The following is a 17,782-nucleotide window of genomic DNA, read 5'->3' as shown; positions in this document are numbered from 1 at the left end:
TTTCTAAAGATGACATGTAGATGGACAACAGACACATGATAAGATACCCAACATCAGTAATCTTCAGGGAAATGCAAATTAAATACATATTTTTCCAAAGGAAACAAAAACACTAATTTGAAGATCTATACACCTCAATGTTTATTGCAGCATTATTTATAATAACCAAGATATGGAAACAACTCAAATGTCCATCGACATGAATGGATAAAGAAGTGAGTGTGTATATATATACGTATATACAATGGAATATTAGCCATGAAAAAGAATGAGATCTTGCCATTTGTGACAGCATGGATAGGCCTAGAGGGTAGTAGGCTAGGTGCCATAAGTCAGACTGAGAAAGCCAAATATCATATGATTTCACTTATGTGGAATGTGAAAAACATAACCAATGAATAAACAAAAAGCAGAATCATACCTGTAAATACAGAGGACAAATTCATGGTTGCCAGAAGGAAGGGACAGAGGATAGGCAAAATGAACAAAGGAGAATGGGAGATACAGGCTTCCAGTTATGGAATGAATAAATCATGGGAATAAAATGTACAGTATAGGAAATATAGTCAGTGATACTGTAATAGCACTATATGGTGACACATGGTAACTACACTTGGGAGCATAGCCTAATGCACAGAGATGCTGAGTCACTATCTTGTATACCTGAAACAATATAACATTGTATGAACTATACTCAAAATTTTTAATAAAATAAAATAAAAACTTATAATTAAAAAGATCACCATGATGGGTAGATTGAAGCAATAATTATTCTGTATGTTAGTAAATTGAACACCAATAAAAAATAAATTAAAAAAAAAACAATCACAATAATGTCTAAATTATTGATTTAAGAAATTAAGATAGAATCCCAGACAACTATAACACTTAAGTCAGGAAGAGTGTGATTCAAGTTAAAGTATCCTCTTAAGTCCTGTATTATTTAGTATACAAGCTAAGTGCAGTAAGTCAGACTCAGAAAGCCTGTATTGTTTCTATTTCAGTTAAATACACATGGCAAATTTTTTAGGCTAGCCACTAAAATAATAAAACAGAGTGTATAGCCTCCCTACTAGTAATTGGGGGAAAAAATGAAATGAGAGAGAATAGAAACCTTCATCCAAAAGAAATCATACCTGTGGAAGGGTGGATAAAGAACCAGAAAAAGCAGAATAATAAAAAGTTGAAAATAAGTTGGGAGAAGTGGATCCAAGTATATTGATGAACGCATTCAATATAAATTGACTTTATCCATTTAAAAGACAAAGATTGCCAAACTAGATAGCCCAACAACATCTTGCTATATGCTATTTATAAGAGACACTCTAAATTTATGGAAACAAAGAATGATTTAAAGAGTGGAAATAATTAGGGGCACCTGAGTGGCTCAATCAGTTAGGCATCCTCATGGTGGTGAGTTCAAATCCCACATTGGGGGACACCTGGGTGGCTCAGTGGTTGAATGTCTTCCTTCGGCTCAGGGCATGATCCCAGGGCCCTGGGAAGAGGTCCCACATCAGGTTTCCCATGGGGAGCCTGCTTCTCCCTCTGCCTGTCTCTGCCTCTCTCTGTGTGTCTCTCATGAATAAACAAATAAAATCTTTTTTAAAAATCCCACATTGGAGTGGTTTAAAAAGTGGAAACAATTACACACACTAGACTAATACTAATTAAAAGAAAGCTGGGGTAACTATTTTAATATCTGACAAAACAGACTTCAAGGCAAAAAGCATTACTATAGAAAGTCTTTACATATTGAGGAGACTAAAGCTACTAGGAAAATACATTTTTAATCTAAATGTTCTTTTATGCATAACATTATAAAATTGACAGGATTACAAGGACTTGATAAATCTTCCATCCAGTGTTAGATTTTTAACATATATCTGTTAATAACACATTAAGAAAAAAATTCATAAGGATAGAGGAGATTTGGAGAATATAATTAACCAGTCATACCAAAACTAGAGTATTCTTTCTTTTCAACCGTATATGGATGGATCACTTACAAAATCTATGTCCATAAAGTGTGTCTCAACAAATTATTATAAAGACCAAACTCTCTGGCCATGGTACAATAAAAAAAAAAATCTAACAAAGCCTCTCTGTATATTTGGAGACAGAAATGTAATAACTCAGGAATCACTCATACTGAAAAGAGTATTTTATGTACTCTAATTCTCTGAAGAACGGTTACATTAATAAAGTATAATATATATAGTATCTGTGTTTGTTAGAACATCCCAGTTTTTCTACCATTCAGGGAGTTGAGTTTATTCTGCTCTGTCTTGATACTTCAGAACTCTTCGAATACTATTTTATTGTTTTCTAAAAATAATCTCTCCAAAAGCACATTTGGAAGCTAAATTCAAAAACAAGTGAAAGAGTCACAAAATAATCCTGAGAAAATTTGCTAAATAGCATCCTATTTCAAAATCATGCCTATTACTTTATAACAAGTTAAACTAATGATGAACAATTTGTAGAACTATAGAAACATGAAAGAAACAATTTCATGGAAGAATAAGATTTCAGCAATAGAAAATTTTCATGTAGCTAGCTGAAATTAGTTTAATAAAGAGCAAAAGAGAAAAACCAGGGGTTTTGAGAAAGAAATTATCTTTAACTACTTAGCAACAATGACTGAAATTACTATTTAACTATAGGGATATTTGAATGGAACTGTTAAGTTTTGAGGGTTGAGTGTTTTAAAAATAAAGTAGGGGATAGAAATAGCAGAAGAGGTTCTCAAATCTTTTATTTGAAAATGTCATAAAATTGAAATAAATGATATAAGCTTACAAAATAGAAAGAACTATGTTTTATCTTATTTCCATACCCAAAGAGTGCTAAAGACTCAAACAATAATAGAACTAACAAGGAGATTTGGTAAGATGACTCTATTTAAGAAAATCTGTAAGGCAACAGCTTTTCCTTTTACTGGCAATAATCAGTTGGTAACACACACACACACACACACACACACACACACACACCCAATGTTTATTGAAACTTTAATACAGGGGCTCCTGGGTGGCTCAGTCTGTTAAGCATCTGCCTTTGGCTCAGGTCATGATCCCGGAGTTCTGGGATGGAGCCTTCATCAGGCTTTGCTCAGCAGGGAGTCTGCTTCTCCCCCCGGCCTGCTGCTCCCCACCTACCTGCTTGTGCTCGCTCTGTCAAATATATAAATAAAATCTTTTTTTAAAAAACCTTTAATACAAATAGGAAAAAGGTGGCTTATAACTATATATCTACAGAGGAATGGTTGAATAAGTTATGAGTCTTATGTGGATTTTTTAAATGAGTTATATCAATATGTACTGACATAGATGCTCATATGTTTGAGTGAGACATGTATCATATAGAGAAATGTTTAGAAACTAAAAGGATAATAGAAAAGATCAATGAAACTAAGTTGTTTTTTAAGAGATAAACGGAATTGACAAACCTTTAGCTAGACTCACAAGCAAAGAAAGGACTCAAAATCAGAAATGAGAGAGGAGTTTTTACAACTGATACTACAGAAATACAAAGGATCATGAGACTACTATAAAAAATTATACACCAATAATTGTACAACTTAGAAGAAATTGGTAAATTTCTAGAAATATGCAACCTAACAAAACTGAATCATGAAGAAAATAAAATCTTAACAAACTGGTTATTAGTAAGGAGATTGAATCAGTAACCAAAAAGTCCCCAACAAACAAAGTCCAGGACCAGATGGCTTCACTGGTGAATTCTATCACACATTTAAAGGAAAATTACTACCAATCCTTCTCAAACTCTTCTCAAAAACAGAAGAGGAGGGAACACTTCCAGGCTTATTTTACAAAACCAGTGTTACCTCGATGCTAAAACCTCCTTGTGACAAGGATGCCACAAGAAAATTGCAACAACATCCCTAACGAACATAGATACAAAAATCCTCAACAAAATATTTACAAAGTGAATTCAACAGTACATTAAAAGGATCATATGGGGACACCTGGGTGGCTCAGCGGTTAAGAGCTTGCCTTTGGCCCAGGAGACCCGGGATCGAGTCCCACGTCAGGCTCCCTGCATGGAGCCTGCTTCTCCCTCTGCCTGTGTCTCTGCCTCTCTCTCTGTATCTCTCATGAATAAATAAATAAAATCTTTAAAAAAAAATAAAAGGATCATATGCCATGTTCACGTGGGATTTATTCCAAGGATGCAAGAATGGTTCCACATTCACAAATCAATCTGTGATTTGCCACATTAACAAAATGAAGGATAATAATCATATAATCATCTCAATAGATGCAGAAAAAGCATTTGACAAAATTCCACATCCATTCATGATAAAAATTCTCAACAGAGTGGGTACAGAGAGAACATATCTCTACATAATAAAGGCTCTATATGACAAGCCCACATACCCGATGGTGGGAAGCAGAAAGCTTTTTTATCTAAGATAATATATAAAAATGTGTTGCATTTCTATACACCAAGAAACAAACTATCAGAAAGAAATTAAGAAAATAATCCCATGTACAATCACATCAAAAAGAATAAATACCAAGGAATAAACTTAACCAAGGAGGTGAAAAACCCGTACACTTAAAATTACAAGACATTGCTGAAAGAAACTGAAGATAACAAACAAATGGAAAGATATTCTGTGTTCATGGATTAGAAGAATTGATATTGTTAAAATGCCTATACTACCCAAAGTAATCTACAGATTCAGTGCAATCTCTATTGAGATTCCAATGGTAGTTTTCACAGAATAAGGGGATGGAAGAAATTGGCTTCCAGTTATGAAATAAGTCATGGGAATAAAAAGACACAGCAGAAGGAACATAGTCAATGATGTTGTAATGAAGATGTATTAAAACAAATGGTAGTTACATTGTAGTGAACATAGCATAATAAATAAACTTGTTGAATCACTATTTTGTACAATTGAAACTAATATAACATTTTAGTCAATTATATGCAAATGAAAATAGATAAAATAAAGACATTGCCCAGAAAAAAAAAATAGAACAGAGGATCCAAAGATTTGTAAATTTGTATGCAACCACACAAGACCTTGAATAGCCAAAGCAATTTTGACAAGGAAGAATAAGCTGGAGGCACCATGCTCCCTGATTTCAAACTGTATTACAAAATTCCAGTAGTTAAAACAGTACGGTATTAAAAAAAAAAAAACAGTATGGTATTGGCATAAAAACAGACACATGTTAATGGAACAGAGAGCCTAGAAATAAAGCCACACAAATATGGCCAATTAACTTATGACAAAGGAGCCTAGAATATAGATTCTTCAATAAATGGCATTGGGAAAACTGGACAGCCACATGCAAAAGAATGAAAGTGGACCACTATCTTACAACATTTACAAACACTAACTCAAAATGGGTTAGAGAATTCAACATAAGACCCGAAACCATTGTATACATAAACCACATCTTCTTTATCCATGTATACAATGGAATATTACTCAGCCATTAGAAACGACAAATACCCACCATTTGCTTCGAGGTGGATGGAACTGGAGGGTATTATGCTGAGTGAAATGAGTCAGTCGGAGAAGGACAAACATTTTATGGTCTCATTCATTTGGGAAATATAAAAAATAGTGAAAGGGAATAAAGGGGAAAGGAGAAAAAATGAGTGGGAAATATCAGAAAGGGAGACAGAACATGAGAGACTCCTAACTCTGGGAAACGAACTAGGGGTGGTGGAAGGGGAGGTGGGCGGGGGGTGGGAGTGACTGGGTGATGGTCACTGACGGGGGCACTTGATGGGATGAGCACTGGGTGTTGTTTTATATGTTGGCAAATTGAGCACCAATAAAAAATAAATTTATTAAAAAAAAAAGACCCAAAACCATAAAAGTCCTACAAGAAAACATAGGCAGTGATCTATTTCATATTGATCTCAGTGATTGTGTTTTTGGGTTTGACAGAAAAAGCAAAGGCAAAATAAAATAACAACAACAAAAAAATAAGTGGGACTTCATCAAAATAAAAAGCTGCACAACAAAGGAAACCATCCACACAATGAAAAGGCAACCTACCGACTGGGGGGAAATATTTGCTAGGGGTTAATATCAAATATATAAAGAACTCTTGAAACTGAATGGGGGGAAAAAAGGAAAAAAATACAATCTAATTTTAAAATGCACAGATCTAAATAGACACTTTTCCAAAGAAGACACTCTCAGATGGCTAACAGACACATGAAAAGGTACACAACATCAGTAATCATCAACCAAAACCACAATAAGATACTACCAAACAGTCAGAATAGAATGGCTAGTATCAGAATGACAAGAAATAAATCCTGGCAAGGACATGGAGAAAAGTGAACCTATATGCACTGCTGCTAAGAATGTAAATTGGTTCAGCCATTGAACAGCATGAGAATTCTTTAAAAATTAAAAGTGGAAATGCTGTATGATCCAGTGAGTCTACTTCTGGTCATTTGTCTAAAGAAAATGACAAAGCTAACTTGAAAGATATGTGCATCCCTATGTTCACTGCAGCATTATTTACAATAGCCAAGATACGAGAACAACTTACACGTCTATCAATAGATAAATGAATAAAGAAGATATGGTGTATATATATTTATACAGCGCAGCATTATTTGGCTATAAAAAAGAATGAAATCTTGCCACTTACAACAATGTAGATGGACTTTGAGAACACTATGCTAAGTGAAATACCATATGATCTTACTTGTATGTTGAATCTTTATTAAAGAAAAAAAAAAACAAGCTCATAGATCCAGAAATGGCCAGAAATAAGGGGTTGGGGTGGGGGGACAGAGTGGGTGAAGGTGGTCAAAAGGTACCAAAAAATGAGCTATATCCATATATATTGACAAAAATACTCATGATTTATGTTTGAATGAAAAAAAAAAAAGTAGCCAGAAATCTCACTTTCATTAACAGAGAAAGAATAAGAGAGCTCTTCCTGTTTGTGTGTGTGAGCATGAAAAACTATTAATAAATTTTACTTTAAGATATATTCTATCTGGGATGCCTGGGTGGCTCAGCAGTTGAGCATCTGCCTTCAGCTGAGGGCGTAATCCTGGAGTCCCTGGATCGAGTCCCACGTCAGGCTCCCTGAGTGGAGCCTGCTTCTCCCTCTGCCTGTGTCTGCGTCTCTCATGAATAAATAAATAAAATCTTTAAATATATATATGTATATATTCTATCTACTCAAATCCACATAATACCAATGTCAGTGCCAAAATAAAATAGCCAACAAAAATTAAAAGCAAAAAAAGAAACCCAAAGCATAAAAAAGTAGGAAAAAAGTAAAGCAGAATTACATCATCTCAAAAATTAGTAATGCAAAAGAAATTAGCAAGCCATAAAAAGTCTTCTCCTCAATAATGCCAGATGCTAAAAAACAGAATTTTTTTAATTTTAAGAAGAAAGCATTATAATGTTAGTAATGTGACAATTAAAAAATCTTGGTAAAAACAAAAAAATGAGTGTTTCAGTGGGTAATGTCTAAAATCCAATTTTTAAAAAATGAAAACAGAATGGACACAGTGCAAAAAAAAATTATTGAGCTAGAAAACAGACTCAGAGACCTAAGAAGTCCAATGCCAGCTGAAGGTTATAAATATAAAAGATCACAGGCAATGATGTACCACATCAGGGCTGGCCAGAGTGGTTCTGATGCTTCCTCTCCTCCCCCACCCCCCACCAGGACCTCTCCCAAGACACTCATCACTATCCTAAGCTGGCGATCTTTTCCTCTCAGCCAGGAGAAGGCTTCAGAAGTTTCCTTAACCTAGCACTTTGGGCAGCCTCTACCAAACTACCAAAATTGTGATTGCAAAATAAAATGAAAACAACTTGTCATTTCTTCGGTAGGAGAGGATTCAAGATAAGAATTCACAGTCTAAAAATGGAAAAGGCACACATGGTCTCTTCAACTTGAACAATCAAGAGGAAGACATTCAAATATAGGCTTATTAAATCCCAGATATTGAGAATTAAAGAACGATGGCCATAAGCAACTAAAGAGAAGAGAAAGAGCACACTCAGGCCTTCACAGACGAGAAGAGCCTGAGCTCATTCTAACCAGATGCAGGAAAGAATTCTTAAATCCACAGAACCTGAAGAAATTCTCCAGTGGACAATCTCATCTTCAAAGAATTAACCAAGACATATTTGACCTGGATAAGCTACAACTACTGAAAAACAAAAGAAATAAGCTACTTAGGGGACTAGTCACATAAATTTTAAATTTTTTTGTATAGTAGTCCTTTAAAATAAAGGAAAAAGACATTTTAAACATATTTCAGAGTATCAATTCTACCAATCCTGAATGAGTTGTGGAGAGTAGAATTAGGTGAATCCAGCAGCAGATAACATTCAGAAATGCAAAAGTTGTCCTAACAGATAAAAATTTAGACCGATGAAATGATTAGACTGTGTTTGCCTTTAAGTGTTACGGGGACATGCCAGTGCATGCAGGAACAACTGATTTCAAAACGTACCATTTTTAAAGTACCACTCAGAAAAAAGAAAAATCATTTAAACTACTGTTACCCAAAGCTTTTTTATTCCCTAGATGTTTTACTTCCTACTTTTTGAAAGTGTTCTTCTAGGCTGAGACCTGGAAGTGGCCACACTGTGAAGGGCTAGGACACAGTGCACACACGTGGAAGCAGTGAGATCTCCTGTCTTCCACCTAGCTTGCACAGCTGTAGAATGCCATCAGCTCTAAGACACTCTGATTTCAGGGATGTTAATATATGGGAAAGAAAGTAAAGAAACAATGCCCTCGAATTCATGAAACAGGACACATCGAATAAGCTACATTCTAGGTGGATTTAAAAGGAAAGAAGGTGGGGCACCTGGGTGGTTCAGTGGTTGGGCATCTGCTTTTGGCCCAGGTCCTGGGATCAAGTCCTGCCTCAGGTTTCCCACAGGGAGCCTGCTTCTCCCTCTGCCTATGTCTCTGCCCCTCTCTCTGTCTCTCTCATGAATAGATAAAATCTTTAAAAAATAAAAATAAAAAGAGGTGCTTAGAAGAGATAAATGTGATTAAGCATGACACATACTACAGAAATGTGCATACTACAGAAATGTGCAAAAGGGTTTGAATAAAGACCCCTGCCCACAGGAGGCACACAGCCCCCCTAGTCATGGCTCAGAGTACACTTAGAGAAGGCACACTTGAAAAGAAGGAAAAATCTGGAATGGTGGAAAAGGGTTCAATGATGACAGGCTGGGTTACATACCTCACTTCCCTGCTCCTAGGAGCTTATCGTGTGGGGATACAAGACACAGTCACAAGTTTTCACAGCACTGCTGCCACTAGTGCCACCATCACATGAGGGGAGAGCAGTGTCCCTCACAGAGCAGGTGCTCAGTATACACTTGTGGGGACAGGGGATGTGTGAGTGCAGGTGTACGTGAGTAGATGCATGAGCACAGGTGTGAGTGTGAGCGAATGAACGAGCGAGGAAGCACGTGAGTTGGGGGTGTCTGTGGCTAGAGATAACAGCCACTGTCTTTCCCCCTTGGCACCCCAGAGAAACTTGAGAGCGAGAAACTGAACGTTGCTGAAGTCACCCAGTCAGAGATTGCTCAGAAGCAAAAGCTGCAGACCGTCCTGGAGAAAATCAATGAAACCCTGAAGCTTCCTCCCAGGAGCATCAAGTGGAACGTGGACTGTGAGTTTTACAAAGAAGGATGGGGGCTATGGTCCCCAGCCCGGGATTTCCCCCAAGAAGCCATCCAGGAAGCTGGCAGGCCCGGGGCAGGGGAGGGGTGCAGACCCATTTATCGTTGAGCAAGACGTGCCCTTCCTTAGAGGACTTCTCTGCATGGCTGGGAAATAACCCAATCCGGTGTGCCTTTCTGTGCAGGGCGGTTTGTAGCAAGCTCATATGAGATTGGGAAGAGGAGGAGACTCCTCTGAGCTACTTCTGAGCCCCAACACAGCTTTGGAAGCAGCTGTGTGATCAACTCATAGAGGCTTCAGGAGGTGGGGATCCCTACATGCAGGCAGCTGAGGAGCAGGGGAGCAGGAGCTTGGCTCTGTCCTGAAGCCCATGCCCTCCCTCTCAGCCCCTCGTTTTCCAGAAGGAGCCAAGATCTGGCTGAGGTTGCAGGCCCTGGAGCAGCATTTTCACATTCAGATTTCACAGCTAGTGTAGCTCCTGAATCTGGGGAAGTATCAACTGTCCATTCTGCTACTGCCTTAAGGGCCCGCCAGTCTAATCTGGACAGGATGAGCCTGTAACAGAATCAGCATTAAATCAGCAGATTGAGGGATCCCAATGGCAACACCAGATTTCTCAGAAGGGGCCCAAAGTTGTTTTGTTCTTTGTAAATGATGAAATAAGAATTCAGATTAATAAGATGATTTAGATTGCGTTCTTTGCTTTTAAGTATTAAGGGGTTAAGTATTAGGCCTTCTTGCTCCCAGTTTATACAACTTACAACGGACACCTTTCCTCCCTACCAAAAACAAAACAAAACAAAACAAAAATGCCTTTCCAACTTGGGAAAGAAAAGGAAATCTTTACCCCTTAACTTAGAGGCTCAGTAGCTGCCAGACACAACCTCTTCGGCAAGTTTCTAGCATCTGACAGCAGAGGCAAGACACCAGGTGTCTCCTACAGCATAATCACATCTTCGTGCGCACCACACACAGTGCCTAACAGGTCATCCTCTGCCTGACAGAGAGAAACACCCAAGAGCAGGAGGAGGAGAGGCCAAGACCTGGGCCCTGGATGTTGCCCCCAGTGCAGGGGCTTGGGGTGGGAAGCGCTTGATTATGTATGTAGGAGCTGCATCTACAGTTTGGAAATCCACCACAGTCATGAGCATTGAAGTCTTCTGATAAAGACACCTGCTTAGTTTCATTTCATCCTATTTCCTACTCCCTGAATATGGACCATCTCTATATACCCCTCCAAACAAAACACCTTTTCACTTACCAGGGAACACAGCTTGGGAAAGACTGAGATAGAAGAATGGAACTTTTTAAGATTTATTTATGGGATCCTGGGTGGCTCAGTTGGTTAAGCCTTCAGCATGGGTCATGAACCCAGGGTCCCTGAATCAGGCTCCCTGCTCAGTGGGGAATCGGTTTCTCCCTTTGCCCCTGACCCTCACTCATGTTCTCTCTCTCTCTTGCTCACTCTGCTCTCTCAAATTAAAAAAAATCTTTAAAAAAGATTTTTAGGATTAATTTATTTCAGGATTGATTGGTTTCAGAGATTGAGAGCAAGAGCAAGTGGAAGTGCACACATGAGTGGGGAGGAGAGGTAAAGGGAGAGAATCTCCAGCCCCAATGTGAGGCTCAGTCTCATGACCATGACCTGAGCTGAAACCAAGAGTCAGACGCTTAACCAACTGAACCATGCAGGAGCCACAGAAGAATGGAACTTTTTAAAGACACTTCAGGACCATTGTCTTCAGGGGCTTTTAATGATTTGTTTGGTTCATATTTACCTTCATTTTTATAGGGAAATATATATGAGTACAACAATCCCCTGTATTACCGTTCTCATCTAGCTATTTCCATTTTTTTGCCCACTACTGTCCATATCCATGCATATTTTTACTTGATGAGTCACATTCTGGTGTTTTACTTTCTCTTAATATTAGATCATATTTTCTATATTCCCGTGTGATCTTTGTACTTACTTTTGACAGCTGCTTCTATTTCATGGGGGAGATAATCCCATAGTAAATTTAAACCCTATGTTGACGTTGATCCTTTTAAGATATTTGCTCGCCTATGGCTACCATCAGATGGGGCCAAGCCAAATGTCTTAGGTTGTGTCTTTTTTTGCTTCTCTCAAATTATTCCCGTCAGATGGATTTCCAGAAGGGAGATGAATTACTGGGTCAGAGGGATAATTATCTCCGTGGCTAGCTCCCTGCGATGCCTGTTTGCAACCAGCAGTGGTTTCTTCCATAATGAATATGGTGGGCTCTTGGTGGGGGAAGTTCAATCCCTCCTGTTCTCCTCTGCCTGTTTGACATTGTATCGTCTTTCCAGTCAGGATTAAGGTGGCAGCGGCAGCCCTGAGTTACGAAGGCTCTTCATGTAGGGCTCTAGAGGGTTCTTCCTTAATAACAATTTTCGTTATTAAGAATTTACAAAGATAAAAGAAATTTAAATGTTAGCATCTAACATATTTATGGTTATGCTGTATGCTTTGTACTATTCTAAGCAGTTTACATATTTTGATCCTCATAATCCTCACTCAACCATCTGAGGTAAGCATTCTGTTATCCCCATTTTGCAGATGGGAAAAGAGAGGCAGAGGGAGGTTAAGAAACTAATCTACGTAGGCTTCATGAGGCTGAGTATTGTTGTCTCTTCACTATTGAATCCCCAGGATCTAGAAGAGTGACTGGCACTTACTAAGCACAGTAATATTTGCTAAAGGAGTATCATTGTCCAAGGTCACACAGGTGTAAGTGGTAGAGCCGGGAGTGAGAGCCAGAGAGTCTGGCCATGGAGCCTGTGCACTAAGCTGCCCACCCAGAGACAGGGACTTACCAACCGGTGGTGTGCTCCATCAAGTCATGCTTGTGTTTGTGTGTAAGAAATAGATAAATAATTGTGTGTTTATGTACTTATGAAAATGTATTTTATTTTTACAAAGATGAGATCAGTCTGTATATATTTAGAAGATGTATATCTTTACAGATCATTAGTCTGTCACTTTTAACATTATGTAACAGGACCTTGTATGAATGTATCATAAGCTATTTAATTAATGATGGATTTTGAGACTGTCCCCCCCCGCCCTGCCCTCCCCGCCACTATCATCAGTATAGCCCGATGAGTTCTCTCTGCTTGTAGCCACATTTCTTTAGGATAAATACCTAGGAGTAGTATTTTAGGGCCAAAGTATATGTACATTTCTAAGGTCATAATGCATATTGTCAAATCGCCTCCAAAAAAATCACACCAATTTCTATTTCCATCACAACTCCTATTCGGAGGACTATTTCTAACTCGGCAGCTCCTTTGACACTGTTTTTCCACTCTTGGTACAGTGACTAAGTGCCCAGTTTATACAGTAGAGCCTTGGCCTTGCTCTAAATCTGCACATTGCTGTCCTGACTTGAGCGCAAAAGCACAGTGGCTCTAGATTTTGTCTAGCATCAGGCAAAATGCTAGAGCGTCCTGGAGACACTCAGATGTGGCAGTGAGAAAGGTACCCAAATATCCAAAGGTTGTTAGGATTTATCTTAATGGAGAAAGACGACATATCTTTATCCTACAGAAAACTTTGAAATAGGAAACAATCATATTTTCATTTTTTTTAACATTCCTTTCCGAGTCCCGGCCACAAGCACATGTTTGTATGTGTGTGTATATACACTTACATATGTACATATGTATTTCTATATGTATATCCATAAATGTATATGTTCACATTATTTCTATTGTTTCTGTTTAACATTATGTTATTAATATTTATAGCTACATTGTTTCAACAGCGATTTTCAGTGCATGGAAACTATTCCATTATGTGGACATACCATGATTTATTAAAGCAGCGATTATTAAACCATGCTTGACCCAACCTAATGATTTGCCAGGAGGAACTCAGGCATCACTGAGGAGAGAAGCAGCTGTGGGTGGGCTGCAGTTAGGACTTGGAGACCAGAGCACTTGTACTTTTTTCATCTGTTTCGCCTAATGGCTCTTAAAGAGTTTCTCTGCTTAATAAAAAAAAAAAAAAAAAAAAAAAATTTTTTTTGAAAACCACTGGTCTAAACTACCCTCTGGTTACTAGACAGTGTTTTCCAGATTTTTTTAAATGATAATATATTACATGATAATTAACATCTTTGCACATGTAGCATGTGTGTGAGAGGAAGAGAGAGGGTGAGGGAAACTGTAATTACTTCTTCTGAAAAAATTCCCCGGAGGACAGAGCACTCATCAAAAGAGACTGGCATCTGAATGGTGCTTATAAAATAGCTCTGTGTTGCTTAGTGAGACCGTGAAGTACAATGTCACCAGGACTTAAGAACAATCTTTTCGGCCACACCTGCTCTAGCATTATGTTTTGTCATTAAAAAGGAGAGAGTTAGCAAATGTCCTTACAATCCGCAGTGACTGGATCCATGGTATGGCCATTGGGATCAGAAGAGCAAACCCAATTATGCATCTGCCTGGCAGCAAACACACCCCGTCAGCCTCCTTTTCGGAGATTGTAACTGTGGGGTAAAACTTTGGATGATGCCCAAAAGCCCAGAACTGAAACTGTCTTCTGGAAGGCTGAGTTAGGAGCAGATCATCTCTGTTTGTTGGTGTGGGGAGCTGCTGCTCATAGTCAGTCAGTGGAAAACCTTCTTTGAAAAAGCAGTGATAACAAGTAACTCTAATGAATTCCCAAGGAATGTCTGAGTCATTTCCTTTTCTTGGTGATTTCTTAAAGCTTCTGTTGAAACAGATTCATCAATCCCAGGGCAGACCAAAGGACACCCTAATAATGGGCCCAGTTTGTACTAAGTACACAAAATGAGCATTTTTTTGTTCTTTCCTTAAATGCCTCCCTGTAAAAGGAGCCCATGAGGCTGGTAGAGCTGTGAAGGCAGGTAAAGTATCTGGTGAATCTTTCCTTTTGTGAGAGAGAAGAGAAGGTTGGCATGATTTAATCACCTAGGTGCCAGGTATTGTATTTTCTTATAAATCATAATAAAAAATATCAACTGTTCCTAAGCATCTGCTATGTACTAGAAGCTTTGCCTATATTATCTCTGAATATTCGTACAACTCATATTTCTGCATAGGTACTATTATTCCCATTTGTGAGGATGAGCAGATTGAGGCTCAAAGTCCTTGAGTGGCCTACCCAAGGTCATGAAGCAGGAAACAAATACAGAGCTTGTCAAGTGAGACCCATTACGTCACAGTGTTTTTCTACTCTCTCTCCTCTCTACTGTGAAACGACAACTCATTGGTTGCCCACCCTTCCCTATTACAAGTGGTTTAACATCTAGCATGCTGCTCAATAGCTGTAGAAGCTAGTTGGGTCATAAACATCCTCTCCCAGCTATTCCCCAAGGGGCACTGCCTACACTGACCATATACAGTACTCAAAAGAGCAACAAAACCCTTCAGATGCGTCATGCCTTCCTCAAGGGACTGTAAGCCCTGAACAAAGGAAAAGATCCAGTGTTCCTGACTCAGTGTGCATTTATGGAAGACATGTTTTGCATAGAGCCTTGGGACATGGGTAGCAGTGATAACCCAGAGAATTCTCAGTCAAGTGGGAAGGGAAAGAGGATGCAGAGCAGACATACTCATGGTTGTTAGAATAGAATGAACAAAAACATGGGGGTGGCAGAGGGCTGATCTGATCTTAAAATTCAGCAGTTATCCGGGTCCCAACTGGAAACTTGAATTAGAGTGGAGAGGCACTATATTGGAAATCCAACAATAACATGTTCCAAGAAGCAGCTCCATGGGACTTAGCCAAGAATGAGGCGGCCTAAGGGGGAGGCCTGTGAGACCCTTAGTGGAAAGGGGGGGTGGATGATAAAAGGTACATTGGGTATGGTACTGCTACATTTTTAATATCTGCTTATATTTGCCTGGAAGAAGATTCTCTAATTTTTAAATCATCTTTTATTTCAGCTGTTCATGCCAAGAGCCTGGTAGCCATCTTGCATCTGCTAGTTGCTCTGTCCCAGTATTTCCGGGCACCAATCCGACTCCCAGATCATGTCTCTATCCAAGTGGTTGTGGTCCAGGTAAGATGGCACTACAAACATCTGTGCCCTTAAAGAGGTATAGAGGCCGAGTTCATATGGGAACTAAGGCAGCCTGGGTAGCTTATTACAAACAGAGTGGAATCAATGCTGAGTGTTCTTGGTGTGCTCTATGTTGGAAAGCATGTTAGTGCACTATCTGATACATGTGGGCAGCGAGCAGTTACATGTGCAAAGGGTGGAAGAGCAAATCCTTGAATATGGGCTAGCCTTGTGGGGGGGCATGCATCTGGGCTTTATGTGTTTTTATCAGGAGGTGTCTGTGTACTGTATATTTGAGGGTGTGAGGTGTATATGTTTGTGAAGTGTGTGCAATAGAATCACAAGAAAGGTATATCCCTGGGTGTATATCCTGCAAGCCATGGAAAATCATTTTTTGTTCATAAACAAACGAGGCACAGATATTGGGGAGAGGCAGATACCCGTGCATGTGTGCATGTGTGTTTGAGAGAGCCCCTGACTGGCTGTGCCTGTATTCAGGGCACTGCTGCTTTTCACCTGCCCAGAGAAGTAAGGCTGGGATCTCAGGTCATCTTTTCCAGATTGTTGGATGGAATTTCCATTCACATATGGCTGTGTAATTTCCACAATGAGGGTGTGCTCTCTCCCTGTGACTCTCTCACTCTGCTCCTAACCCCATTACATACTCAAATTCAATTTCATTTTCCAACTTTATGCCCATTTAGGAAAGGTCAGCATTCTGTTTACTTGTTTCTGTTCTTTTCAAGTAAACATGCTGCAAGGGAGAACGCCCTAATGAGCAGCTCTCTGGTTAGCCAGGGCTCTGGACAAGAAAACAATATGGCGGCCCTGCCATCCCTTGGTGAGGATGAGTCTTGAGGGCTGGTAGGCTTTGCCTGACCCCACCAGGCCAAGTCTCCAGGACAAAAGCTAAGCTTTCAGGGATCAGATGTTAGTGGAGGGAAAGAGGATGTGAGGTGCTCCTCAGCTGCTTGGCCATGCCCTGGTGATAAAGTATTTCTTCCACACCTTCTGGGTGAGTACCTAACTTGCTAAACATCAAGGAGATATAATAGGAATGGTCACCTTGGCCCTGCCTGCCAGGAGGCAAGACCACACCTAAGGAGCAGAGAGAGAGAGGGTGACCAGAGTGCCAGGGTAGGTGCGAACATGTGTGGTTCAGATGCTAAGTGCAGATACAAGGAACTAACTGGCCTCACGTATTGAGCATTCAACTGTGGCAAGCATTTATGTCTGCTGTGGATATGTGACTAGACCAGAGCATCCTGGTACAAGCATCTTACCAGTTAATCCAAACCATCTTTATTGTGTTATTTTCACCAGTATATAATGTTTACATTCATTTCTTCATATTTTCTAAAACTCTGATTCAAGATTATGGGGTGGAATCTTCTCGAAACATTGGTCACTGTAAGCCCACATCTCATGCCTTATTTTGAGCTCAGGTACAGGCCATCAGTGGAGAGTTTTGTTAGCATGAAGGTAAAAAGAAGACAAAGTACACAGAATGGCACCTATGCATGTCAGGTCTTATGGAATATTTTGCTTTGTCAACTTAAATAGGCGCAGAAGCAGTACTCAGAATTAGCCAAAAGACACTGACTGAACCACAGATTTCTTGAGGCAAGAAATAATAGATCGAGGTGAATCCAGATGCTGGGTGAGGGGTTATTTAACTCAGATTTCCTTTCCATTCTATACAAAAGTATTGAATTCTGCTTGAAGTTGAAGATGAGTTTTTATGTCTATAAAGAGCCTCACAAGACAAGGACATGAATTCCATTAGCCCCATGTGAAAATTATACATATGTTGAAGCTGCATTGGGAAAAAGTCTTGATTTATCCTTATTGGATCCCTTTTAAATGATATCTCTATTTTTCTTTTTTACTTCCTTTTCTGCTTTGATGATCTGCTCTTCCTAATCTAGTGCAGATGTACTCTTGGCGTTTATCCCGCTCCACCTTTCCTTCCATAAAAGTATTTTGCAAGGACACGAGTTTCTGTGGCTATTGGGAATAGAAGAGAAGGTTCTGGAAGTTTGG

General features: G+C 39.2%; 1 protein-coding gene across 5 annotated transcripts in view; it reads left to right on the top strand.

Moving 5' to 3' along the window:
* The window catches only part of PARVA (parvin alpha), a 167,722-nt gene that overhangs the window by 129,158 nt on the left and 20,782 nt on the right, over nt 1-17,782 (top strand). For 4 of the 5 annotated variants that reach the window (XM_077866446.1, XM_077866443.1, XM_077866448.1 and 1 more), the window contains exons 5-6: nt 9,535-9,675; nt 15,624-15,739. In XM_077866446.1, the coding sequence (XP_077722572.1) occupies nt 9,535-9,675; nt 15,624-15,739 (257 nt within the window). The remainder of the gene's footprint in view (nt 1-9,534; nt 9,676-15,623; nt 15,740-17,782) is intronic. The other variant, XM_077866447.1, reaches the window with a different exon arrangement.

The sequence above is a fragment of the Canis aureus genome, chromosome 23, assembly GCF_053574225.1.
Source record: "Canis aureus isolate CA01 chromosome 23, VMU_Caureus_v.1.0, whole genome shotgun sequence".
NCBI lineage: Eukaryota > Metazoa > Chordata > Mammalia > Carnivora > Canidae > Canis > Canis aureus.
The sequence above is the reverse complement of the archived record's forward strand: the minus strand, read 5'-3'. Positions and strand labels throughout refer to the sequence as shown.